Below are 16785 nucleotides of genomic sequence, written 5' to 3' on the forward strand. Positions count from 1 at the left end.
GCCAATGTAGCCACTGAGATAACTCCAGAAAAAGTAACCAGAAACTTCCTCCCCCAGCACCAGGTGGTAACCTGTTTGTTTTCCATAGCCTGTTCTCCAGGTTACCAATTTCAGTTTCCATGGCATGTAACCAGGCTTATGCTGCTCTCTGCTTCCAGAAACTCTCTAGTCCCTTGCTTTAGGTACATATTTTCCTCCTGCTTTCTTCCTTCCTGTTTCTTTCCAGACCCTATTCATGGTCTAGCACAGTGGGTAGATATACAGGCTCTCAAAGCAGGTCAACTGAGTAATCCTGACTTTATCACTCATCAGCTAGGTGATATTGATAACTTAAATTTAACTTCTCGGTATGCATGTGAGTCAGCTTTTTGTTGCTGTAGCAACAATTCTGAGAAATTTCGAGAACGATAGTAAAATGTTACATGTAAAAACAATTTCATTTTAGCTGAACTTTCAAAATCTGGTGCTTTTCTTAATAATTGTAAAGTATTGTTTTCCAAAACTTGTACCTAGTTCTTAAAGTTCTTCAAATATATTTGTGTTCTGTTAGTGAGTATTTGTTATCTATAAATAAAACACACAAAAATAAAATCCTCTCACCTCCAAAATGCATTATATGTGTTTATTCTTATTCCCAAGCACACCTTTTGCACTAATGTTTTTTTGGCCAAGTCAGAGGTGAGTAAACTACTGTCTACAAACCAAAGTTGACTCATTGCCTGCTTTTGTATGACCTGAGTGAGGAATGGGTCATTTTTTATCTGTATACAGTAGTTTACTCACCCCTGACTTAGTGTCATACGAAACCACATAAAATTCAGTTTCCATAAATAAAATTTTATTGGAACAGAGTTAGGTCCATTTATTTACATGTCTATGGCTGCTTTTGCTGTCCAAGAGTAAAAATCAAACAAAATGTTATTTGTATAAAAAAGAATTTCATGCTGAGCATAGTGGTGCTTGCCTGTAATCCCAGCAGTTTGGGAGACTGAGACAGAGGATTGTAAGTTCAAAGCCAGCAACAGTGAACAGTGCAACAGTGAAGCGCTAAGCAACTCAGTGAGACCCTGTCTCTAAATAGAATACAAAATAGGGCTGGGGATGTGGCTCAGTGGTTGAATGCCCCTGAGTTCAATCCTTGGTACCAAAAAAAAATAAAATTCATCCTTCCTGTTAGAAAAACTGTATTACCAAAAAAAAAAAAAAAAAAACCCTGTATTTTAATTGCATTCTGAATAAAAAAAATTATATTTCACCTATCTTAAAAATGTGTGAAAATTTGTATTTTCTCTTGCTATCAGTATATCATAGCTCCATGGTAGAGCGCTTTCCTGGAATTCATGAGATTTGGGGTTTCATCCCCAGCAGTACAAACAAAACAATGAACAAAACACAAAAACTAGGTATTTATATAATATCCTCCACATTGCCTCTTGGCCCACAAAGCCTAAACTATATTGGTCTTTTACAGAAAATATATGCCACATCTGTTGTAGGTTATAGGTTTCCTATACAAACGGATATATTCTAAAATTCATTTTCCCACGTGCTATTGGTTTGTTAATATTTGAATTTCCCATCAAATACTGCATGGCTTAATTTCAGTAAACTGAAGTAACATTTCAGATCCATTTCATTGAACTATGAAGTCCTCGAAACAAATTTTTTCTTTATTTACAGAGAATCTGTAGTGCTTACCTTATTCATTGCGATATTTTCCATACACGTGTGATCATTCATTTATATTACTCCCAGCTTGCCAATTCCTATATTAGAATGGTCTACGGTATGGTGCTAATCCATGTCCTTTTCAATCACATTACTAAACTTCTTAGATCAAATTATATATTTTGGTTCTATTCAATTTAATTTCCTCACTTCATTGTTTACAATCCTAGCATCATGAAAGCATCATTCCTAAATTGTGGTTTAGCTCATCTTTCACTTTCAAAGTCTATGAGCTAACTGAAACGGATCAACTTTAACTAGAGAGAACTCTGGTGAGAGAAATGCCTACGTACATTTTAAGACCAGGGAGAAATGGTTTTATGTGAAATATTCGCCATTTCAGAGAGTTTGCTCTAAAAATATCTTCAGAAAGTGGTTCCGAACTAAGTTTCTTAAGAAATGACCCCAGATGAGGAGAGTCAACGGGGGAAAATTTGGGAAGGCTGTGATTCAACAAGAGAGGAACTAATTCGTTTATTTCTCACGGGGGCCCAGGTTGTAGAAAGTAAATTTTAAAAAATAGGCACCCACTCCCCAAAGGAAGACCCATACAGCCTCCCCTGATACCGGCACCTCACCGTCCAGGCGTTCGCCTGGCAACCCGACGGAAGCAGAAGCCGAGCGCGGGGAGCCCAGGAGCCATTCCTAGTGCTTGCCCCTGCGTAGACAGGAAGTGTCGAGGCCTCGGTGTCTGCAATAACTGTCCTGCGTTGGCCATTTGGACTGCTGCTCATGGCTCCAGTATCTCGGTCCAGCTATTGCGAGGACGCCCCAGGTTCTCAGAGGCCACTACACAGCTCTTCTGGGAGCCCACCGTCTGCGCGGAACAGGCACTCCCCTTGGAGTGGCAGTTCCCGCCCTCACTCCCGAGGACCGGAGGGCCTCAAGCCTCCCTGGGTTGGGGTGAGCGTTGGCCCTTCTTATCCCCTTAGCGGCGCTGGGTCTTGGGAGCGGCCTCCAGGCCTCCACAGCTACTACTTCTCGTCCTCCTCTTCAATTTACTATGGGGGATATCGCTACCACCACCGTCACCACCACTATGGGGGCGATTGGCAGTGGGCAGAACACTATGAGAAGGAAAAGGAAGAGAGCTGTCAGCAAAGGAGGCTGAAGGAGAGAGAGAGAATTGGGGAGTTGGGTGCGCCTGAAGTGTGGGGGCTGTCACCAAAGTTTCCTGAGCCAGATTCTGATGAACATACCCCAGTTGAAGAGGAGCTGAAGAATCAAAAGAGTACCAATTCAGATTCCAGCTCTGAAGAAAAAAGAAAAAAGAAGACCAGTCGTTCAAAAAAGAAAAAAAGAAAGAAGTCCTCCAAAAGAAAACATAGGAAGTATTCTGATAATGATAGTAATTCAGTCTCTGACACTGATTCTAGCTCTGATGATGATAAAAAGAAAGTCAAAAAACCTAAGAAGAAAGACAAGAAAAAGAAACACAGAGCGAAAAAATACAAGAAAAAGAATAAGAAGACTAAAAAAGAATCCAGTGACACAAGCTGTAAAGCTTCAGAAGGGGAATTTCCAGAAGGTATCTGGATGGGACAGTCAAAGACTGCAGATACAATGGATTTAATAGGCCCAGAAGCACCTATAATACATACCACTCAAGATGAGAAACCTTTGAACTATGGTCATGCTCTGCTCCCAGGTGAAGGTGCAGCTATGGCTGAGTATGTAAAAGCTGGAAAGCGTATCCCACGAAGAGGTGAAATTGGGTTGACAAGTGAAGAGATTGCCTCATTTGAATGCTCAGGTTATGTCATGAGTGGTAGCAGACATCGCAGAATGGAGGCTGTAAGACTGCGTAAAGAGAATCAAATTTACAGTGCTGATGAAAAGAGAGCTCTTGCATCCTTTAACCAAGAAGAGAGAAGAAAGAGAGAGAATAAGATTCTAGCCAGTTTCCGAGAGATGGTGTACAGAAAGACAAAAGGGAAAGATGACAAGTAAAGACGTTTGTTGCACAGCAGGACTTTCAACAACAAATTTTCCATCACCAAAATAATTTGAAAAGACTTTACAGTGCTATTATACTTACTACATTAGTAAGTCCCTCAGGGAAAAAAAAATCTGCTTTTTGAGATATCTTTAGTCATTTTATTTTTATTTTCCATTTAAAAAAATACCTGCACATGATTTTTAAAATATTCAAATGTTACTGAAAGAGAGTAAAAGTAAATCTGTCATTCCAGTCCCCAGTTTCCCTTCCCAAAGAAACCTCTTTTTGGTGTCTCCTGTATCTTCCCATCGTTTTGTGTTTATACAAGGGCATACTTTGCTGTATGAAGGTTAGCTTTATCCTGAAAAATGTTTTAAGGGTTTTTTTCTTCCACATTTCTTTGATCTTTCTTTTGGAGGGCTTCATTGCCTCTTGGAGCCAGTCACTTGCCTCGAAAGGACTAAAAGAATCTCAAAAAAGAACAAAGGGTTCAATTGAGTTCTGGTTGCTGTTAACAGATGAGCTTTTTGAAAAATAGAAGACATTTGATTCTTATAAACTGAAAAGTCTAGACAGCAAATGTATTTCCAGTATGGCTTTACTAAAACTTGGGATTATTTCCCAATCTTTCTTTTCCATGAGTCATTTTCCTCAAACTGGTTTCAAAAAGACTGCCAAATCTCCTGGTCTGCCTGTAAATAGGAAAATATTTGTAATATTGTCTATACTATCTTTAAAGAGCCAATATTTCTGACTTCACATTCCAAACAAGAATCCAGATTTTCTTGGGTCTCATGCCCACTTAAAACAAGGGCTATTGCCAGGAAAACAGAAAGGCCTACTCCCAGAGCTACAGGTATAGTTAGTTTATGAGTTACATGGGAGAAGAGTGCTATCTGCTGAATGAAAATCAGGGTAATGTTGGGCAGGGAAAATAGACAACCAATATATGCCTGTGGTGTTGGATTTAAAAAAAAAAAACATGAAATAGTAGATTTCTGAAAGTTCTTGAAGAAAGTCTTGGCTTTGACTATTAGAAACCAAGTTCTGATTAAAGAGGACATAGGGTTTATCCATAAATGAGATATAAGTGAAACGATGAAGATTGGAGGTGCTTGAGTCTTCCAAAGAGTAGATTGGGGTCACCTGCACTAACAAAGAAAAAATGAGAAGATATAAAGGAGGAGCAGAACTCATGAAGAGAAGACCAGATCAGGAGGTACTCCATGCACAGGAGAGTTAGCATTGAGAGACTGACTCAGGATTCTCTAGGGAAGACTAGAATAAACTCAACTTGTGGTCTGTCATAAGGCCTTTGTTGTCATTTAGTGATTTCTGCCTGATATCTCACTGACCTTGACAAGTTCAATAGTGGCCAAACTATCTCATTTGAATAACACCCTTCTCAAGGCTCAAGACACTGGTAAGCTGAAGGTGCAAAGGTGGGCGTCTAGAATCTAGCATGGAAGTGTAATGTGAAAGGTCACCTTCATCCCAACATATGGTACAGTTGAAACTGGACCATTCCAGATTGAGGTTTTCCCAAAAAAGATGGGGGAATATTGACGAAAGACTGTTACATCTTCATTTTTAGAAATAAACAATTTATTCCAAACTAAACACAGGAATTGACAATTTGCTTTCTTCGCTTAATGGTAGATCTTGGAGATGTTTTGCGTCTGTCCATGTCATTCTCCTAAATGACTTATAGCATTCCATTGTATGAAAGGACTATATTTTACTGAATGTTTAAGGTATTTCTTATATTTTACTATTACACAGTACTGTAATGAAAATCTCTATGATGTGTGACAATATACCTAGCATATTCATCTAAAATAGAATTATTGGGTCCCAAAAAATCCTCTGAAAGCCGGGCACGATGGTGCATCCTTATAATCCCAGAGGCTTGGGAGGCTGAGGCAGAAGGATCTCGAGTTCAAAGCCAGCCTCATCAGCTTAGCTAGGCCTTAAGCAACTCAGTGAGACCCTGTCTCTAAAATTAAAAAAAAAAAAAGAAAAAAGGCCGGGGATGTGGCTCAGTGGTTAAGTACTCCTGAGTTCAAATCTGGTACCAAAACAAAACAAAAACAAAAAACAAAAGAATCCTTTGAGTCATCTAGAAATGTTCGTCTTTCAGTAGGATTACTGGATCAAAGGGAAAAAGTATATTAGATGCTTTCTATGTGCTTCACACTGTGGTAGATAACTAGGAATAAACCCAGGATCAAGTTAGTCTTGATCACTACCATGATAGGATTTTACATTCTATTGGGGGAGACAGACTTAAGAATTAACAGTTACAAGTTGCAGTATGCTATAAAAAAAAATATATGGGTCTAGAGATTTTGCAGGGGGAACTTTTTGATATGGCTGTCAAGGAAAGTCTAAGAATGTCACAGTTAAGCTCTGTGTGCTTTTAATGGTTACTGAAACAGTGCTCTCTAATAAAATAAGATGCATCATTTTATAAACCAACATCAACACCAATATTGTACTTTCAAAAGCTTTTTATATTTGCCAATCTGATGATGAAAATGGCAGTTCATTTTCTTTTCATTTCTTTAGGAGGTAAGAGAAAGCATCTTTTAATATATTTATGAGTGTTTTACAATTTGTATGTGTGAGCACACTTTATAACTTGTCTATTCTTCTATAGGCTTTTTGTTTTATTAATCAAATTTTCAAATAATAAAAAATATCTATCATGTATCTTGACAATATTTCTTCCTTTTATTTTTTTCCTCTAAATTTGCTTTATATAATCTAATGGATATACATTAAAAATAGAAATTTAAGCAAGATACATTACCAATTTAACAGAACCCGATAATCTAATTTCTTCCAATTTTTCTCAAATTCATTTGAGTGTTTCCATCTTGGTGCTCATAAAGAAATCAAACAACATATGGCTACTACAATTGAATGTCAAATTAAGTACGTATGACATACTAAATTCTTCTATAATACAATTATGAAGAATCTTTAAGGAACTTATGTTTTGTATATAGAAAAGAGTCAAACATTCAACTCAACAAAATTAAGAAACATTTCTGATTCCTCTGTTAGGTGTAGACTGCTTCTCCTTTTCTTAATGAATGTTTTTTTAGCTGTAATATCACTGAGCTGAACAAATAAATCACCTTCGGTACATAAGGAAAAATAAACACATGCTAAATGGATAAACATTACTACTACATCTTTACTAGACCATCTCTACCTCTAACACTTCAGAAGCTTAGAGATTTAGAGTATTCTTACATTAACTGCAAGAAAAATTAAAGGATAAATTCCTTTTTTGAGATCACAGCTATGAAGTCATGTGGTTATAAAATTCTGCATTTGTGTGCAAAACATTAATCACATTTACCTTTATTCACCCTAATAGTCTTGTCAATCACCTAGCAGGACTTAACAGATACATTTCAAAGAAACAGGGACTGAGATGTGTTTATATAACTTCAATAATCTCATCACTACAGTAATGAGAGATGCAGTATCATTTTGCTATGGTTCAAGACAATAAGGAAGGAGAGATCGCACGAAAGAGAAATCAAAATTATTACAACTGAGAAACTACTTCTCATTAAGTTTTACCATAATGCCACTTTCATTTTTACATAAGCATGGTGGCATAATTCAAGTTCAATAAATCGGAAATCTTAATATTTAAAATTTACCTTGACTTTCATTTATCACCATATTAACAACCAAAAGAATTAGAATTGAGTGTTTCCATCATGGTGCTCATAAAGAAATCAAACAACATATGGCTAATATGTTGGAAAGGGTAATGTTAAACCCACTTTGCTGAATTGATTTATTGACACATTAACTCATTTTTATATAGGAAAGGGATAGTGCATCTCAGTTTGCTTACAAGCTAGGGCATCACTTAAAATTCTGCATTTCCTAACTGCAAACAGAATATAGCACTTACAACAGGTTATAAATAAACTGGTTTTTAAGCATAGAGCCAGCCCCAATGATAACACACTATTTAAAAAGACCTAAGGCAATGAATTTCATTTCCAATGGGAAAAAAGAACTGTGTAAACAAGCTTAAAACTACTTTTTGTGTGTGTGCCAGTGTTATAAAATGTAGCTTTTAATAAAACCTTGACCCAAATGCCATTAACTTCAGAAAAGAATTTGGTGGAGAGAAGAAAGTTATTTCATTTAGGAAAAATAACCACTATCTTCTTTCCTAATCTTCAACACACACAATTTATTTATTTATTTATTTTTGAGAGAGAGAATTTTTTAAATATTTATTTTTTTAGTTTTCAGCAGACACAACATCTTTTTTTTGTATGTGGTGCTGAAGATTGAACCCGGGCCGCACACGTGCTACCGCTTGAGCCACATCCCCAGCCCCAACGCACACAATTTAAACATATACAGTTGCTTTTAACACTTTACACAATTCCTATGTACTGGAGCAATAACAAGGTCTAAATACAATTATATTCTTAAACACTGGATCAAGGTTTTACATAAATATACCATTCTACTCCCCACCCCCACCCCCCACCCCCCATGGAAGTTTCTAAAATATCACATAACTTTCTTCAACATCTGCAGCCATCCAGGAATTTTTAGGAAATTTTTGTGCATGATCTTAATTCCTAATTCCTGGCTCTTTGGGCTCAGTGACCAAAGATCAAAACCACCAAAAATAATGGTTCACTTGAAGTCAGACGAGAGACCCTGGCTCAATTAGTCTCATAGTGTTGTAGGGACAAATGAGGCAAGGCACCAAAGACAGCAGGAAACAGTTTTATTTGGCTGCAGCCAGGTTCAGAGGGCACAGCTTTTGCTGAGATCAATTAATCCCCTGAACCCCGAGTTCAGGGAGTTTCAGAGTTTTATACCCAGTGTGTAAGGGGAGGGGCTCAGAAGTTCACAGTCTGCAAAAGTTCACATAAAAGCAGCTTTTTCTTTCACTGTTTTGGGCAAGTTAACTCTTCAAGGACAACACCTGAGAAGGGGAGAGCTTCTTCTCCCCTTTCTTTCTTCCCCCTGCCAGCTGTTACCATGGAGCCCAATTGTAAATTATCTTAAAAATGTAGACATCTCTGTGAAGCCCAGCTCAAGGCCAGAGGCCTTGTTTGCACATTTCTTCAAAGTACTATACTGGATATGTTTGTGAAAAACTAGTAAGGGGGTGTTCAGCACCTGGAGTGCTGGTATCTTCTCTTCTCTGCCAGTAGCCAAGTAAACAGGGCCACATGAAAACAGGAAGTTTATCTACAATGTACTCTTTTGCAGAGACTCTTTTGTTGACAGTCCTAAAATCAGCCATGGAGAAGAGGGCTTTTCTGTGGAGAAAGGGGGTGCCACTTCAATAGGATGAGGGCAGTGCTGCATCAACTGGCTCCATGCAGGAGGAACATGTGAAGGATCTCATCAACCAGTCATCTATACAGTCCAAGTGATGTGCATGCGCAGCAGAAATCGAATTGGGTCCCCATAAACAAAAGTCCATCATACAGATCACACACTCCTGGATCTTTTTTTCTGATCCATCTCTTCCAGGGTCATAAACTCCTTTAAGCAGATGCTATATAAGGCCTATTCATTGAGCTATCCTAATTTGTTCCTCTTCAGTCAACTAAGTTGCTAGCCGAGTCTGGCTAGGTGTTGGATAATAAACTGGAACTGGAACTTTTTCCTGATATGACGGCAGCAGCGGCTCCTGATCTGGCTGTGTCCCCTCGCCAAAGCTAGCCTGGTCGGACTGAGACTCCTGAAGCTGGAAGATGTCATCCGAGGTGGGGGATTTGAGGCAGTTCTTCATCTTCCGTGGCTGGGGCGTGTGATCTTTGCACCGTTGTGACGGTCTTCTTTCTCCCTGTTATTTGAGTTGGTTTTCTGGGAGACACTTGATCATATTGTCCTTTAGTACCTAACAAGATTGTTTAACATTATCCAAACAAACATCTTTTGTCTTTCTCACTTGGGGAAAAGATGAAGCTGAGAAACTATGACTTCTAAGAAAATCAAAGTAATATTGGTGGACTTTTTTCCAAAAAGAAAAAATACACACAATACATCAAATACTACATATAATACTTACAGAAGAATTTTCCTAACAGTTTTTTTACTGTAGTTATGTGTAACTTGCCATTTAACATTGCCATTAATGAGGGACCTAGCCAATTAACCTGACTTAAAAAGATTTTGAGAATTATAATTTGATTATGTATCACCTGTGTCTTGGCGGAGTTAATAACAGAACAACTTTTCCTTTAAAGTACTTTTGCCTTTATGTGGTTACAGGTTGTGGAAGAGAAGATAAGCAGACAACAAAAATTTTGTGTTATGTTTGTTTCAGGAAATCAATAAAATCACTTATTATTAAACTCTGCTCAGGTAGGAAGTTGAACAGATCAAATCACTTGTCTTAACCGCCAGAATTACACAGTTTTATTCAGTGCTAATAAACACCACAAAAAATCAAACTAGAGTCACTTCTGCCAATTAAATTACGATTGTGAATTTTATGAAACTTCATTAACTTTCTTATGGACCTTTATTTTATGAATTCATGAAATTATTTAAAATAATGTTTCACCAAACACAAAACACCAATCATAAAAATCCCCAACTGGCCTGTCTCTACAATGGATATTTCATGGTAATTTTTAAGTTCTATAGTATTATAGAAATTAAATATAAAGGCATTTCTTAGCTATAAGCAGTTTAATAAGAAATTATAGATTTGGCAAAATTCTGTCTTTTTTTATTTTTAACCTCTGTTAGTTGGTTTTCTGTCACTGTGACAAAATACCTGAGGTTAAACTACTTAAAAGGAGGAAAAAGCCAGGAATGGTGGTGCATACCTGTAATCTCAGCAATTTGGAAGGCTGAAGCAGGAAGATATAACAAGTTCAAGGCCAGCCTGGGCAACTTAGGGAAAGCCTTGCTCAAATTTACAAAGGGCCGCGTGTGTGACTCAATGGTAGAGGACATCCAGGTTCAAAACAAAAGGAAGAACTGTTTATTTTTGGCTTACAGTTTCAATTTATGGCTTATTGGCCCTGTTGCTTTAAGCCTGTGGGAAGGTAGAACATTGTGATGAGCAACACATGGCAGAGGAGGTCATTTCACCTTACAATAGCCAGGAAGCAGAGAGATGGAAAAGGGGATAAGGCAGGGGAGGGAGAGGGAGAGGGAGAGGAGAGGCTGATGTTCAAATATCCCCTCAAGGAAATGCTCCCAATGACCTAACTTTCTTCCATTAGGCCACACTACTAAAACTTTCAACATCTCAGTAGCATCATAGGCTGGCAATCCAGATTTAACACATAAGCCTTTGGGAGAACATTTAAGTTCAAACCATAATATAATCCAACAAGTTCAGTGAGGTTTTTCTGGAGATACTTCTAAGATTACATCATCAAATATAAGGGAAATTTTTTATTTAAGATGTGTTTATTTTTGTATGATGAAGCATATATCACCTGGCAATGTGGCCCACACCTATAATCCCAGCGGCTCAAGAGGCTGAGGCAAGAGGATCCTGAGTTCAAAGCTAGCCTTAGCAAAAGCGAGATGCTAAGCAACTCTGTCTCTAAATAAAATATAAAATAGTGCTGGGATGTAGCTCAATGGTCAAGTGGCCCTGAGTTCAATCCCCAGTACTCTCTCTCCCCCAAAAAGAAAACATACATCTATTTTTACTTTATTAGGAATCTCCTCTTTTAATAAGAAATGCATACTGAGTTTTATTAAATAACATTGTAGCATTTATGAACATCATATGATTTTTATTAGCCTATTAATATGATTCCTTAAAGTTATAAATTTTCTGATATTTAGCTAAGGGTTAAGTTTATTAGATTTATTTGTAGAATTCTGATAGTTTAAAACAATCACTGGTCACATAATTTTCTTTTTTGAAATTCAGAGATCTTGCTGTTGAGGGCAGACAGGAAGAGCATCATCATTACAAGAAGATAAGAAATACAAATCTTATGTTTGGTGACATGATTTGCAGTGCAGTTGTGTCTCTACTTATGATATTGGGGGGGGGGTCTTTTTTTGCATATCCAGTGAATAGACCTTGTTTAAGTCAGCTTTTTCACTTCTGCAACTAAAAGACCTGACCAGAATAATTTTAGAGGAGGAAAAGGTTGTTTAAGGGCTAACATTTTCAGAGGTCTCAACCCATAAACAGCAGACTCCATTCCTCAGGGCTCAAGGCGAAAGTGAACATCATGGAGAAAAGTGTGATGGAGGGAAGCAGCTTACATGATGAGCAGAAAGCAGAGAGTGGGGGTGGGGTGGAGGGCGGAACTGACTCTACCCACCAGATACAAAATATATACTGCAAAGCCAGGCACCCCAATACCCTACCTCTTCCAGCCACATCCTACATGCCTTCAGTTACCTAATTTTTATTAGGGGTTTAATTCACTGCTTGAGTTAAGGCTCTCAGAACCCAATCATTTCTCCTCCAAATCTTGCATTGTCTCACATGTGAGCTTTTGGGGACACCTCACATCCAAACCTGATGGCACCATAAAGATCACTGTAGTTTATAAAAATGAGAATAATTCTGGAAAATGAAAATCTTAAATTAGAATGATTAGCAATGACTATTCTGTCCTGGTAAAAATGGCATTTTATCTACACTTGCCCCTCCCAAAAGTTGCAGACAGACTAATTAACATGCACACTTTGCTAGTTTGGTGACTTGCACCTGTAGTTCTAGTTCTTTGAAAGGCTGAGATATAATCATCACTTGTGTCCAGGAGTTCAAGACCAGCCTGGAGAACATAAAGATTCAGGCTAAAAAATAAATTAATTAAAATGAATTAATGGACTGGGGATGTAGCTCAGTGGTAGAACCCTTGCTTACTTTGTGCAAGACCCTAGGTTCAGCCCCTCGCACTGAAAAAAAAAATGTATTGTACACCCTGAATTTTAAAAACTCTATTTAAGAATTTTGATTTTCATAGGCTTTTCAATTCAATGCCAATGATCTCAGCCTTGACAAATTAGCCATGGAAGGGGAGTTTGAGAGGGAGAGTAAGATACACTTACTTCCTTTTGAAATGTAAAATTTTGTTATGTTTATCCTTTAAATAATTGGGGGGCAATCCCTTCTTTAGAGATAAAAATGAAATCAATGAATAAGTTTTCCCTTAAAGAAGGAATTCACATAAAATATTTACTGAAATTGTTAGCCTAACAAAAAAATTAAGTTAAATATATTTAACTTTTAAAAGATACTTTCAAGTATCTGATGCCCAAGGATAAAAATATAACTTTCTTCATAATAATGAACCTGCTATTTTTCTTGTCATGGAACTACGTCGTGGTACAATGGTTCCTTTAATATTTAACGATGTTTCAAAATTTCTATCAACTGATCAATTAAATAGAAAAGTTTGTTCAGATTTTTTTTAAGGATTCATTTTATTCAAAGACTATAAACCAGTTTGTGACAAGATGGGAAAGAGGAACTATTTCTATTCTCTGCTATAGAATCTATTTTGGTAAAATAATATTATATAGATTTTTTTTTTCCTCTCTGAAACCTACATTCAAGGGATTTTTTTATGACTCTTTCCTAAAATAACAGTCACTTTTTTTAATCACTTCAAACCTTTCAATTCAAATATCTTAATTGTTCAATTTCACTTTCAAAATATTTTGACACTAATTATTGTCATTGATGATTTTTTTGTAATTGGGAAGAAATGTGAAGTGTGAGCTTGTTTTATTTATTTAAGTGAGCAAAGTGGAAATGTTGGCTATTTGTGCTAACATTCAACTGAGCTGGCCCATTGCGAAACTAAAATAAGTTCGCGCTTTAAAATGAAAACAGGTACAGCAAAAACAGAATATCAACATAAGCTCACATTCCACTCTCCTCTTTGATGAGCAGGGATGCTTTAAAATCTCTCTAGCGAGGCCTACGCAGGACACCACAGAGTCAAGGTCCTCCAACGATCCTAGAGTGGAGAGGAAAGTGCGCCGGGAGCTAAAGCTGACATTCTGAAAAGCTTAGCAACGTTTTCCAGAGCTTTTGGCTACCTCTGCGGGCCCTTGGTCGGTGAGTGGTGATTGGGCTCGGGTTAGGGCAGAATTGTGGCATGGAGGTTTTAAGAATGGCCAACTCTAGATGGATGCAGAGAAGCCTTCCCCGATCGAGTTGCTGAGAATTGGAAGCTGGATACGTGGCGGCAGGTATCAACACTGAGGCCTATGAGAGGACTTGTTAACGGTCATAACCTTCGGTATATTTTTCTTGCATTGAGCGCAATTTTAGATAAGTAGTAAAGGTGGGCCTCACTTGGAAGATAATCTTTGAGTAGAAATCTGAGAAGGAACAGCAAGCTCAAAGGCCTAAAGCTGGAACTTGTTTGGCATATTTGGGGAATAACAGGGAAACCAGAATGGTTGGAGCACAGTGAATAAGGATGAGATTTATAGGAATGATGGATTAGGTAGAGGAAGGTGTGGAAAAAATGGGCATCGAATGTATAAAAAATTTGGTCTTTTCTTGGTGATTTTGGAGATAAAGCAGAGGAAAAATGTGAATTATTATTATTGTGTGTGTGTGTGTGTAGGGGGTGGTTAAGTACCCAAAACAATCTGACATGTTTTAAAGCTTCTCTAGCTGGGAACTCATGATGAGAATAGATTGTAGACGGGCAAGAGCATAATCAGGAAACAACATTTAGGAGTATTAAAAAAAAAAAAGCTTGGGGCTGGGGATGTTGCTCAAGCCGTAGCGCGCTAGCCTGGCATGCGTGCGGCCCTGGTTCGATCCTCAGCACCACATACAAACAAACAAGTTGTGTCCGCCAAAAAATAAAAATAAATAAATATTAAAAAATTCTCTCTCTCTCTCTCTCTTAAAAAAAAAACTTGCAAATATGTCAAGTTTTTCATTAAAAAAAAAAACTTGCAAATAATTCAAGTGGGAGATAAAGATAGTTTTGGACCAGTATTGTGGTAGATGTGGTTAATAGTGGTCAGATTATTTGTCTGCATTGAAAGTAAAGTCAGTAATATTTGCTACTGGATCAAATGTAGGGTATAAATATAAGAGAAGGCAAAGGTAAGCCAAGGTTGTTGTACTGTGGATGCAAGGGAAATTAGAGGAAATCTGAGGTTCAGCTTTGGGACCTTATGTAAATTCTTCACCTCTTCATGTCTCAGTTTCCTTCTCTATACAGTGAGGTTGTAAAGTTGGCTATGGCCACTCAAGCCTGTAATCCCAGCAGTTCTATAGGTCAAGGCAGAAGGATTTTGAGATCAGCCTCAGCAAGACTTAGTCTCAAAATAAATAAAATAAAAAGAGCTAGAGATATAGCTCAGTGGTGGAGTGCCCTTGGGTTCAATACCCAATACCAAAAGAGGGTGAGGGAAGAGAGCAAAGAAGTTACTTTTTATAAGTTTATGTGAGGATTAAGTGAATGAATAAATAGGAAGCAGATAGAATAGCTATATAGGCTAGGCAGTAGGAGTAGGATATATAAGGACCTAGGAGCAAGAAAGAGTATTGCAAGCTTGAAGAACTAAGAGTAATTCATAAGCAAAGTAGGTCATAAGAAAAGTTAAAGCACATTAAATATTTTGAACTTGATCTTAAGAGTAATGATGAGCCATTAGATGTAACAGACATAGACACAATACAGACACAATATTTCATATCCTTCTTAGAAAGATCACTAATGGCAATGTAGAAAATAGATTGGTGTAGCAGAAAGACTAGTTGTAGTAATCTGAGTAAGAGAAGGTGGTGGCAAAGGGGGATAATGAGAAGGGGTTGGATTTGAGGGATATCTAAGCAATAGAATCAGTAAAACTTAATCAGATACATGAACTATAAAAGGAGGAGAGAGCAGCCAGTTTTCTGACTCAAATAGCTAGGTAGATGGAACTCTCCCCCAAAACAGGTTGTTAATTACTGATTATGTATTATGCTGATATATTTAATTAATCATAAAAATCAACCATATCATACACAATATACCTGTATTGGTCAGGGTTTTCTAGAGAAACAGAACTAATATCTATATTGAACAATCAGTAGATAGATATATAGAAATAGAGTTGTTATAGTTGGGTGTAGTGGTACATGACTGTAAATCAGCTGTTCAGGAGACTGAGGCAAGAAGATCTCAAGTTCAAGACCAGCCTGAGCAACTTACTGAAACCTGCCTCAGAATAAAAAAGGGAATGGGGATGTAGCTCAGTGGTAGAGTACCATTGGGTTCAACCCCCAGTACCACCCCCACAAAAAAAGACAGAGATTTATAGTAAAGAATTAGTTTACATGATTATAGAATCTTCCAAGTCCTTCAGGGTGAATCAGCAACTTGGAGACCCAGAAGAAAAATGTTTTAGTTCTAGTCCAAGTCAAAAACCTGAGAATCAGGGTGGGGTAATGGCTCAGTGGCAGATCTCTTGTCTAGCTCCTATGAGGCACTGGGTTTGATCCTCAGTACCACATAAAAATAAAGGTATTTTGTCTATCTACAACTAAAAAGCTAAAAAAACAAACAAACAAACAAAAACACCTGAGAGTGTAGTTCTAGCCTGAAGGCCAGAAGGCTTTAGACCCAGGAAGAGCTAAGAGATGTTTCAGTTCCAGTCTGAAGTCAGAGGGAAAAGATAATATTTCAGTGTGAATACTATTAATAGTAAATATTCTTTCTAACTTGGGAAAGGGTCTACTTTTTTGTTCTAGCCAGATTTTAACTGATTATATGAGGCCTACCACATTATGAAGGGCAATTTGTTTTACTCAGTTTGCAGTCTACCAATTTAAATATTAAACTCATGCAAAAACACTCACAGAAACATCCAGAATAATGTTTGACCAAATATCTGGGCATCCTGTGGCTCAGAGTTGACCCAAAATTAACTATTATAATACCAAACTCATATTTTCTGGCTAATAATAATCATTTTTCATTATTTTCTCATTTAACCTGAAATCTCTGTGAATTAGGTATCATCTTCATTTTACAAATAAGTTAACTAAGTCTCTAGGAAGATAAGGGGACATGGCTTGTAAGTGACAGGGCTGAATTAGAATCCAGGCATAAGACATAGGTTTTTTCTTTTTTTTATCTTTTCCCTTTTTTTTTTTT

At 37.4% G+C, this 16785-nt stretch overlaps 3 protein-coding genes and 1 pseudogene across 10 annotated transcripts in view; 3 read left to right on the plus strand and 1 right to left on the minus strand.

The window, feature by feature from the left end:
- Positions 1 to 2460: 2460 nt before the first annotated feature.
- On the plus strand, positions 2461 to 3678 carry Nkapl (NFKB activating protein like). Its single transcript, XM_015507165.1, has one exon. It carries the CDS (start codon positions 2461 to 2463, stop codon positions 3676 to 3678), a length of 1218 nt encoding a protein of 405 aa, XP_015362651.1.
- Positions 3679 to 9011: 5333 nt separating this feature from the next.
- Positions 9012 to 9482, minus strand: LOC107160505 (annotated as a pseudogene).
- A 4114-nt stretch (positions 9483 to 13596) lies between these two features.
- Pgbd1 (piggyBac transposable element derived 1) overlaps positions 13597 to 16785 on the plus strand; it is a 31304-nt gene continuing 28115 nt past the window's right edge. For 5 of the 8 annotated variants that reach the window (XM_048799941.1, XM_015507159.2, XM_048799940.1 and 2 more), the window contains exon 1: positions 13730 to 13867. The gene's annotated coding sequence lies outside the window, so the exon portion shown is untranslated. Of the gene's footprint in view, positions 13868 to 16785 lie in introns of all 8 variants that reach the window. The other 3 variants (XM_048799936.1, XM_048799939.1, XM_015507158.2) reach the window with 2 other exon arrangements.
- Zscan26 (zinc finger and SCAN domain containing 26) overlaps positions 13794 to 16785 on the plus strand; it is a 12600-nt gene continuing 9608 nt past the window's right edge. The window contains 1 exon segment of the mRNA XM_048799957.1: positions 13794 to 13917. Coding sequence (XP_048655914.1) covers positions 13886 to 13917 — 32 coding nt within the window. The 5' untranslated portion in view covers positions 13794 to 13885.

The sequence above is a fragment of the Marmota marmota genome, unplaced genomic scaffold (genome assembly GCF_001458135.2).
Source record: "Marmota marmota marmota unplaced genomic scaffold, marMar, whole genome shotgun sequence".
Classification (NCBI taxonomy): Eukaryota; Metazoa; Chordata; class Mammalia; order Rodentia; family Sciuridae; genus Marmota; species Marmota marmota.

Excerpts from the sequence above, each read along its gene's own strand:
- Nkapl (XM_015507165.1), top strand. The coding sequence starts at position 2,461 with ATGGCTCCAGTATCTCGGTCCAGCTATTGCGAGGACGCCCCAGGTTCT.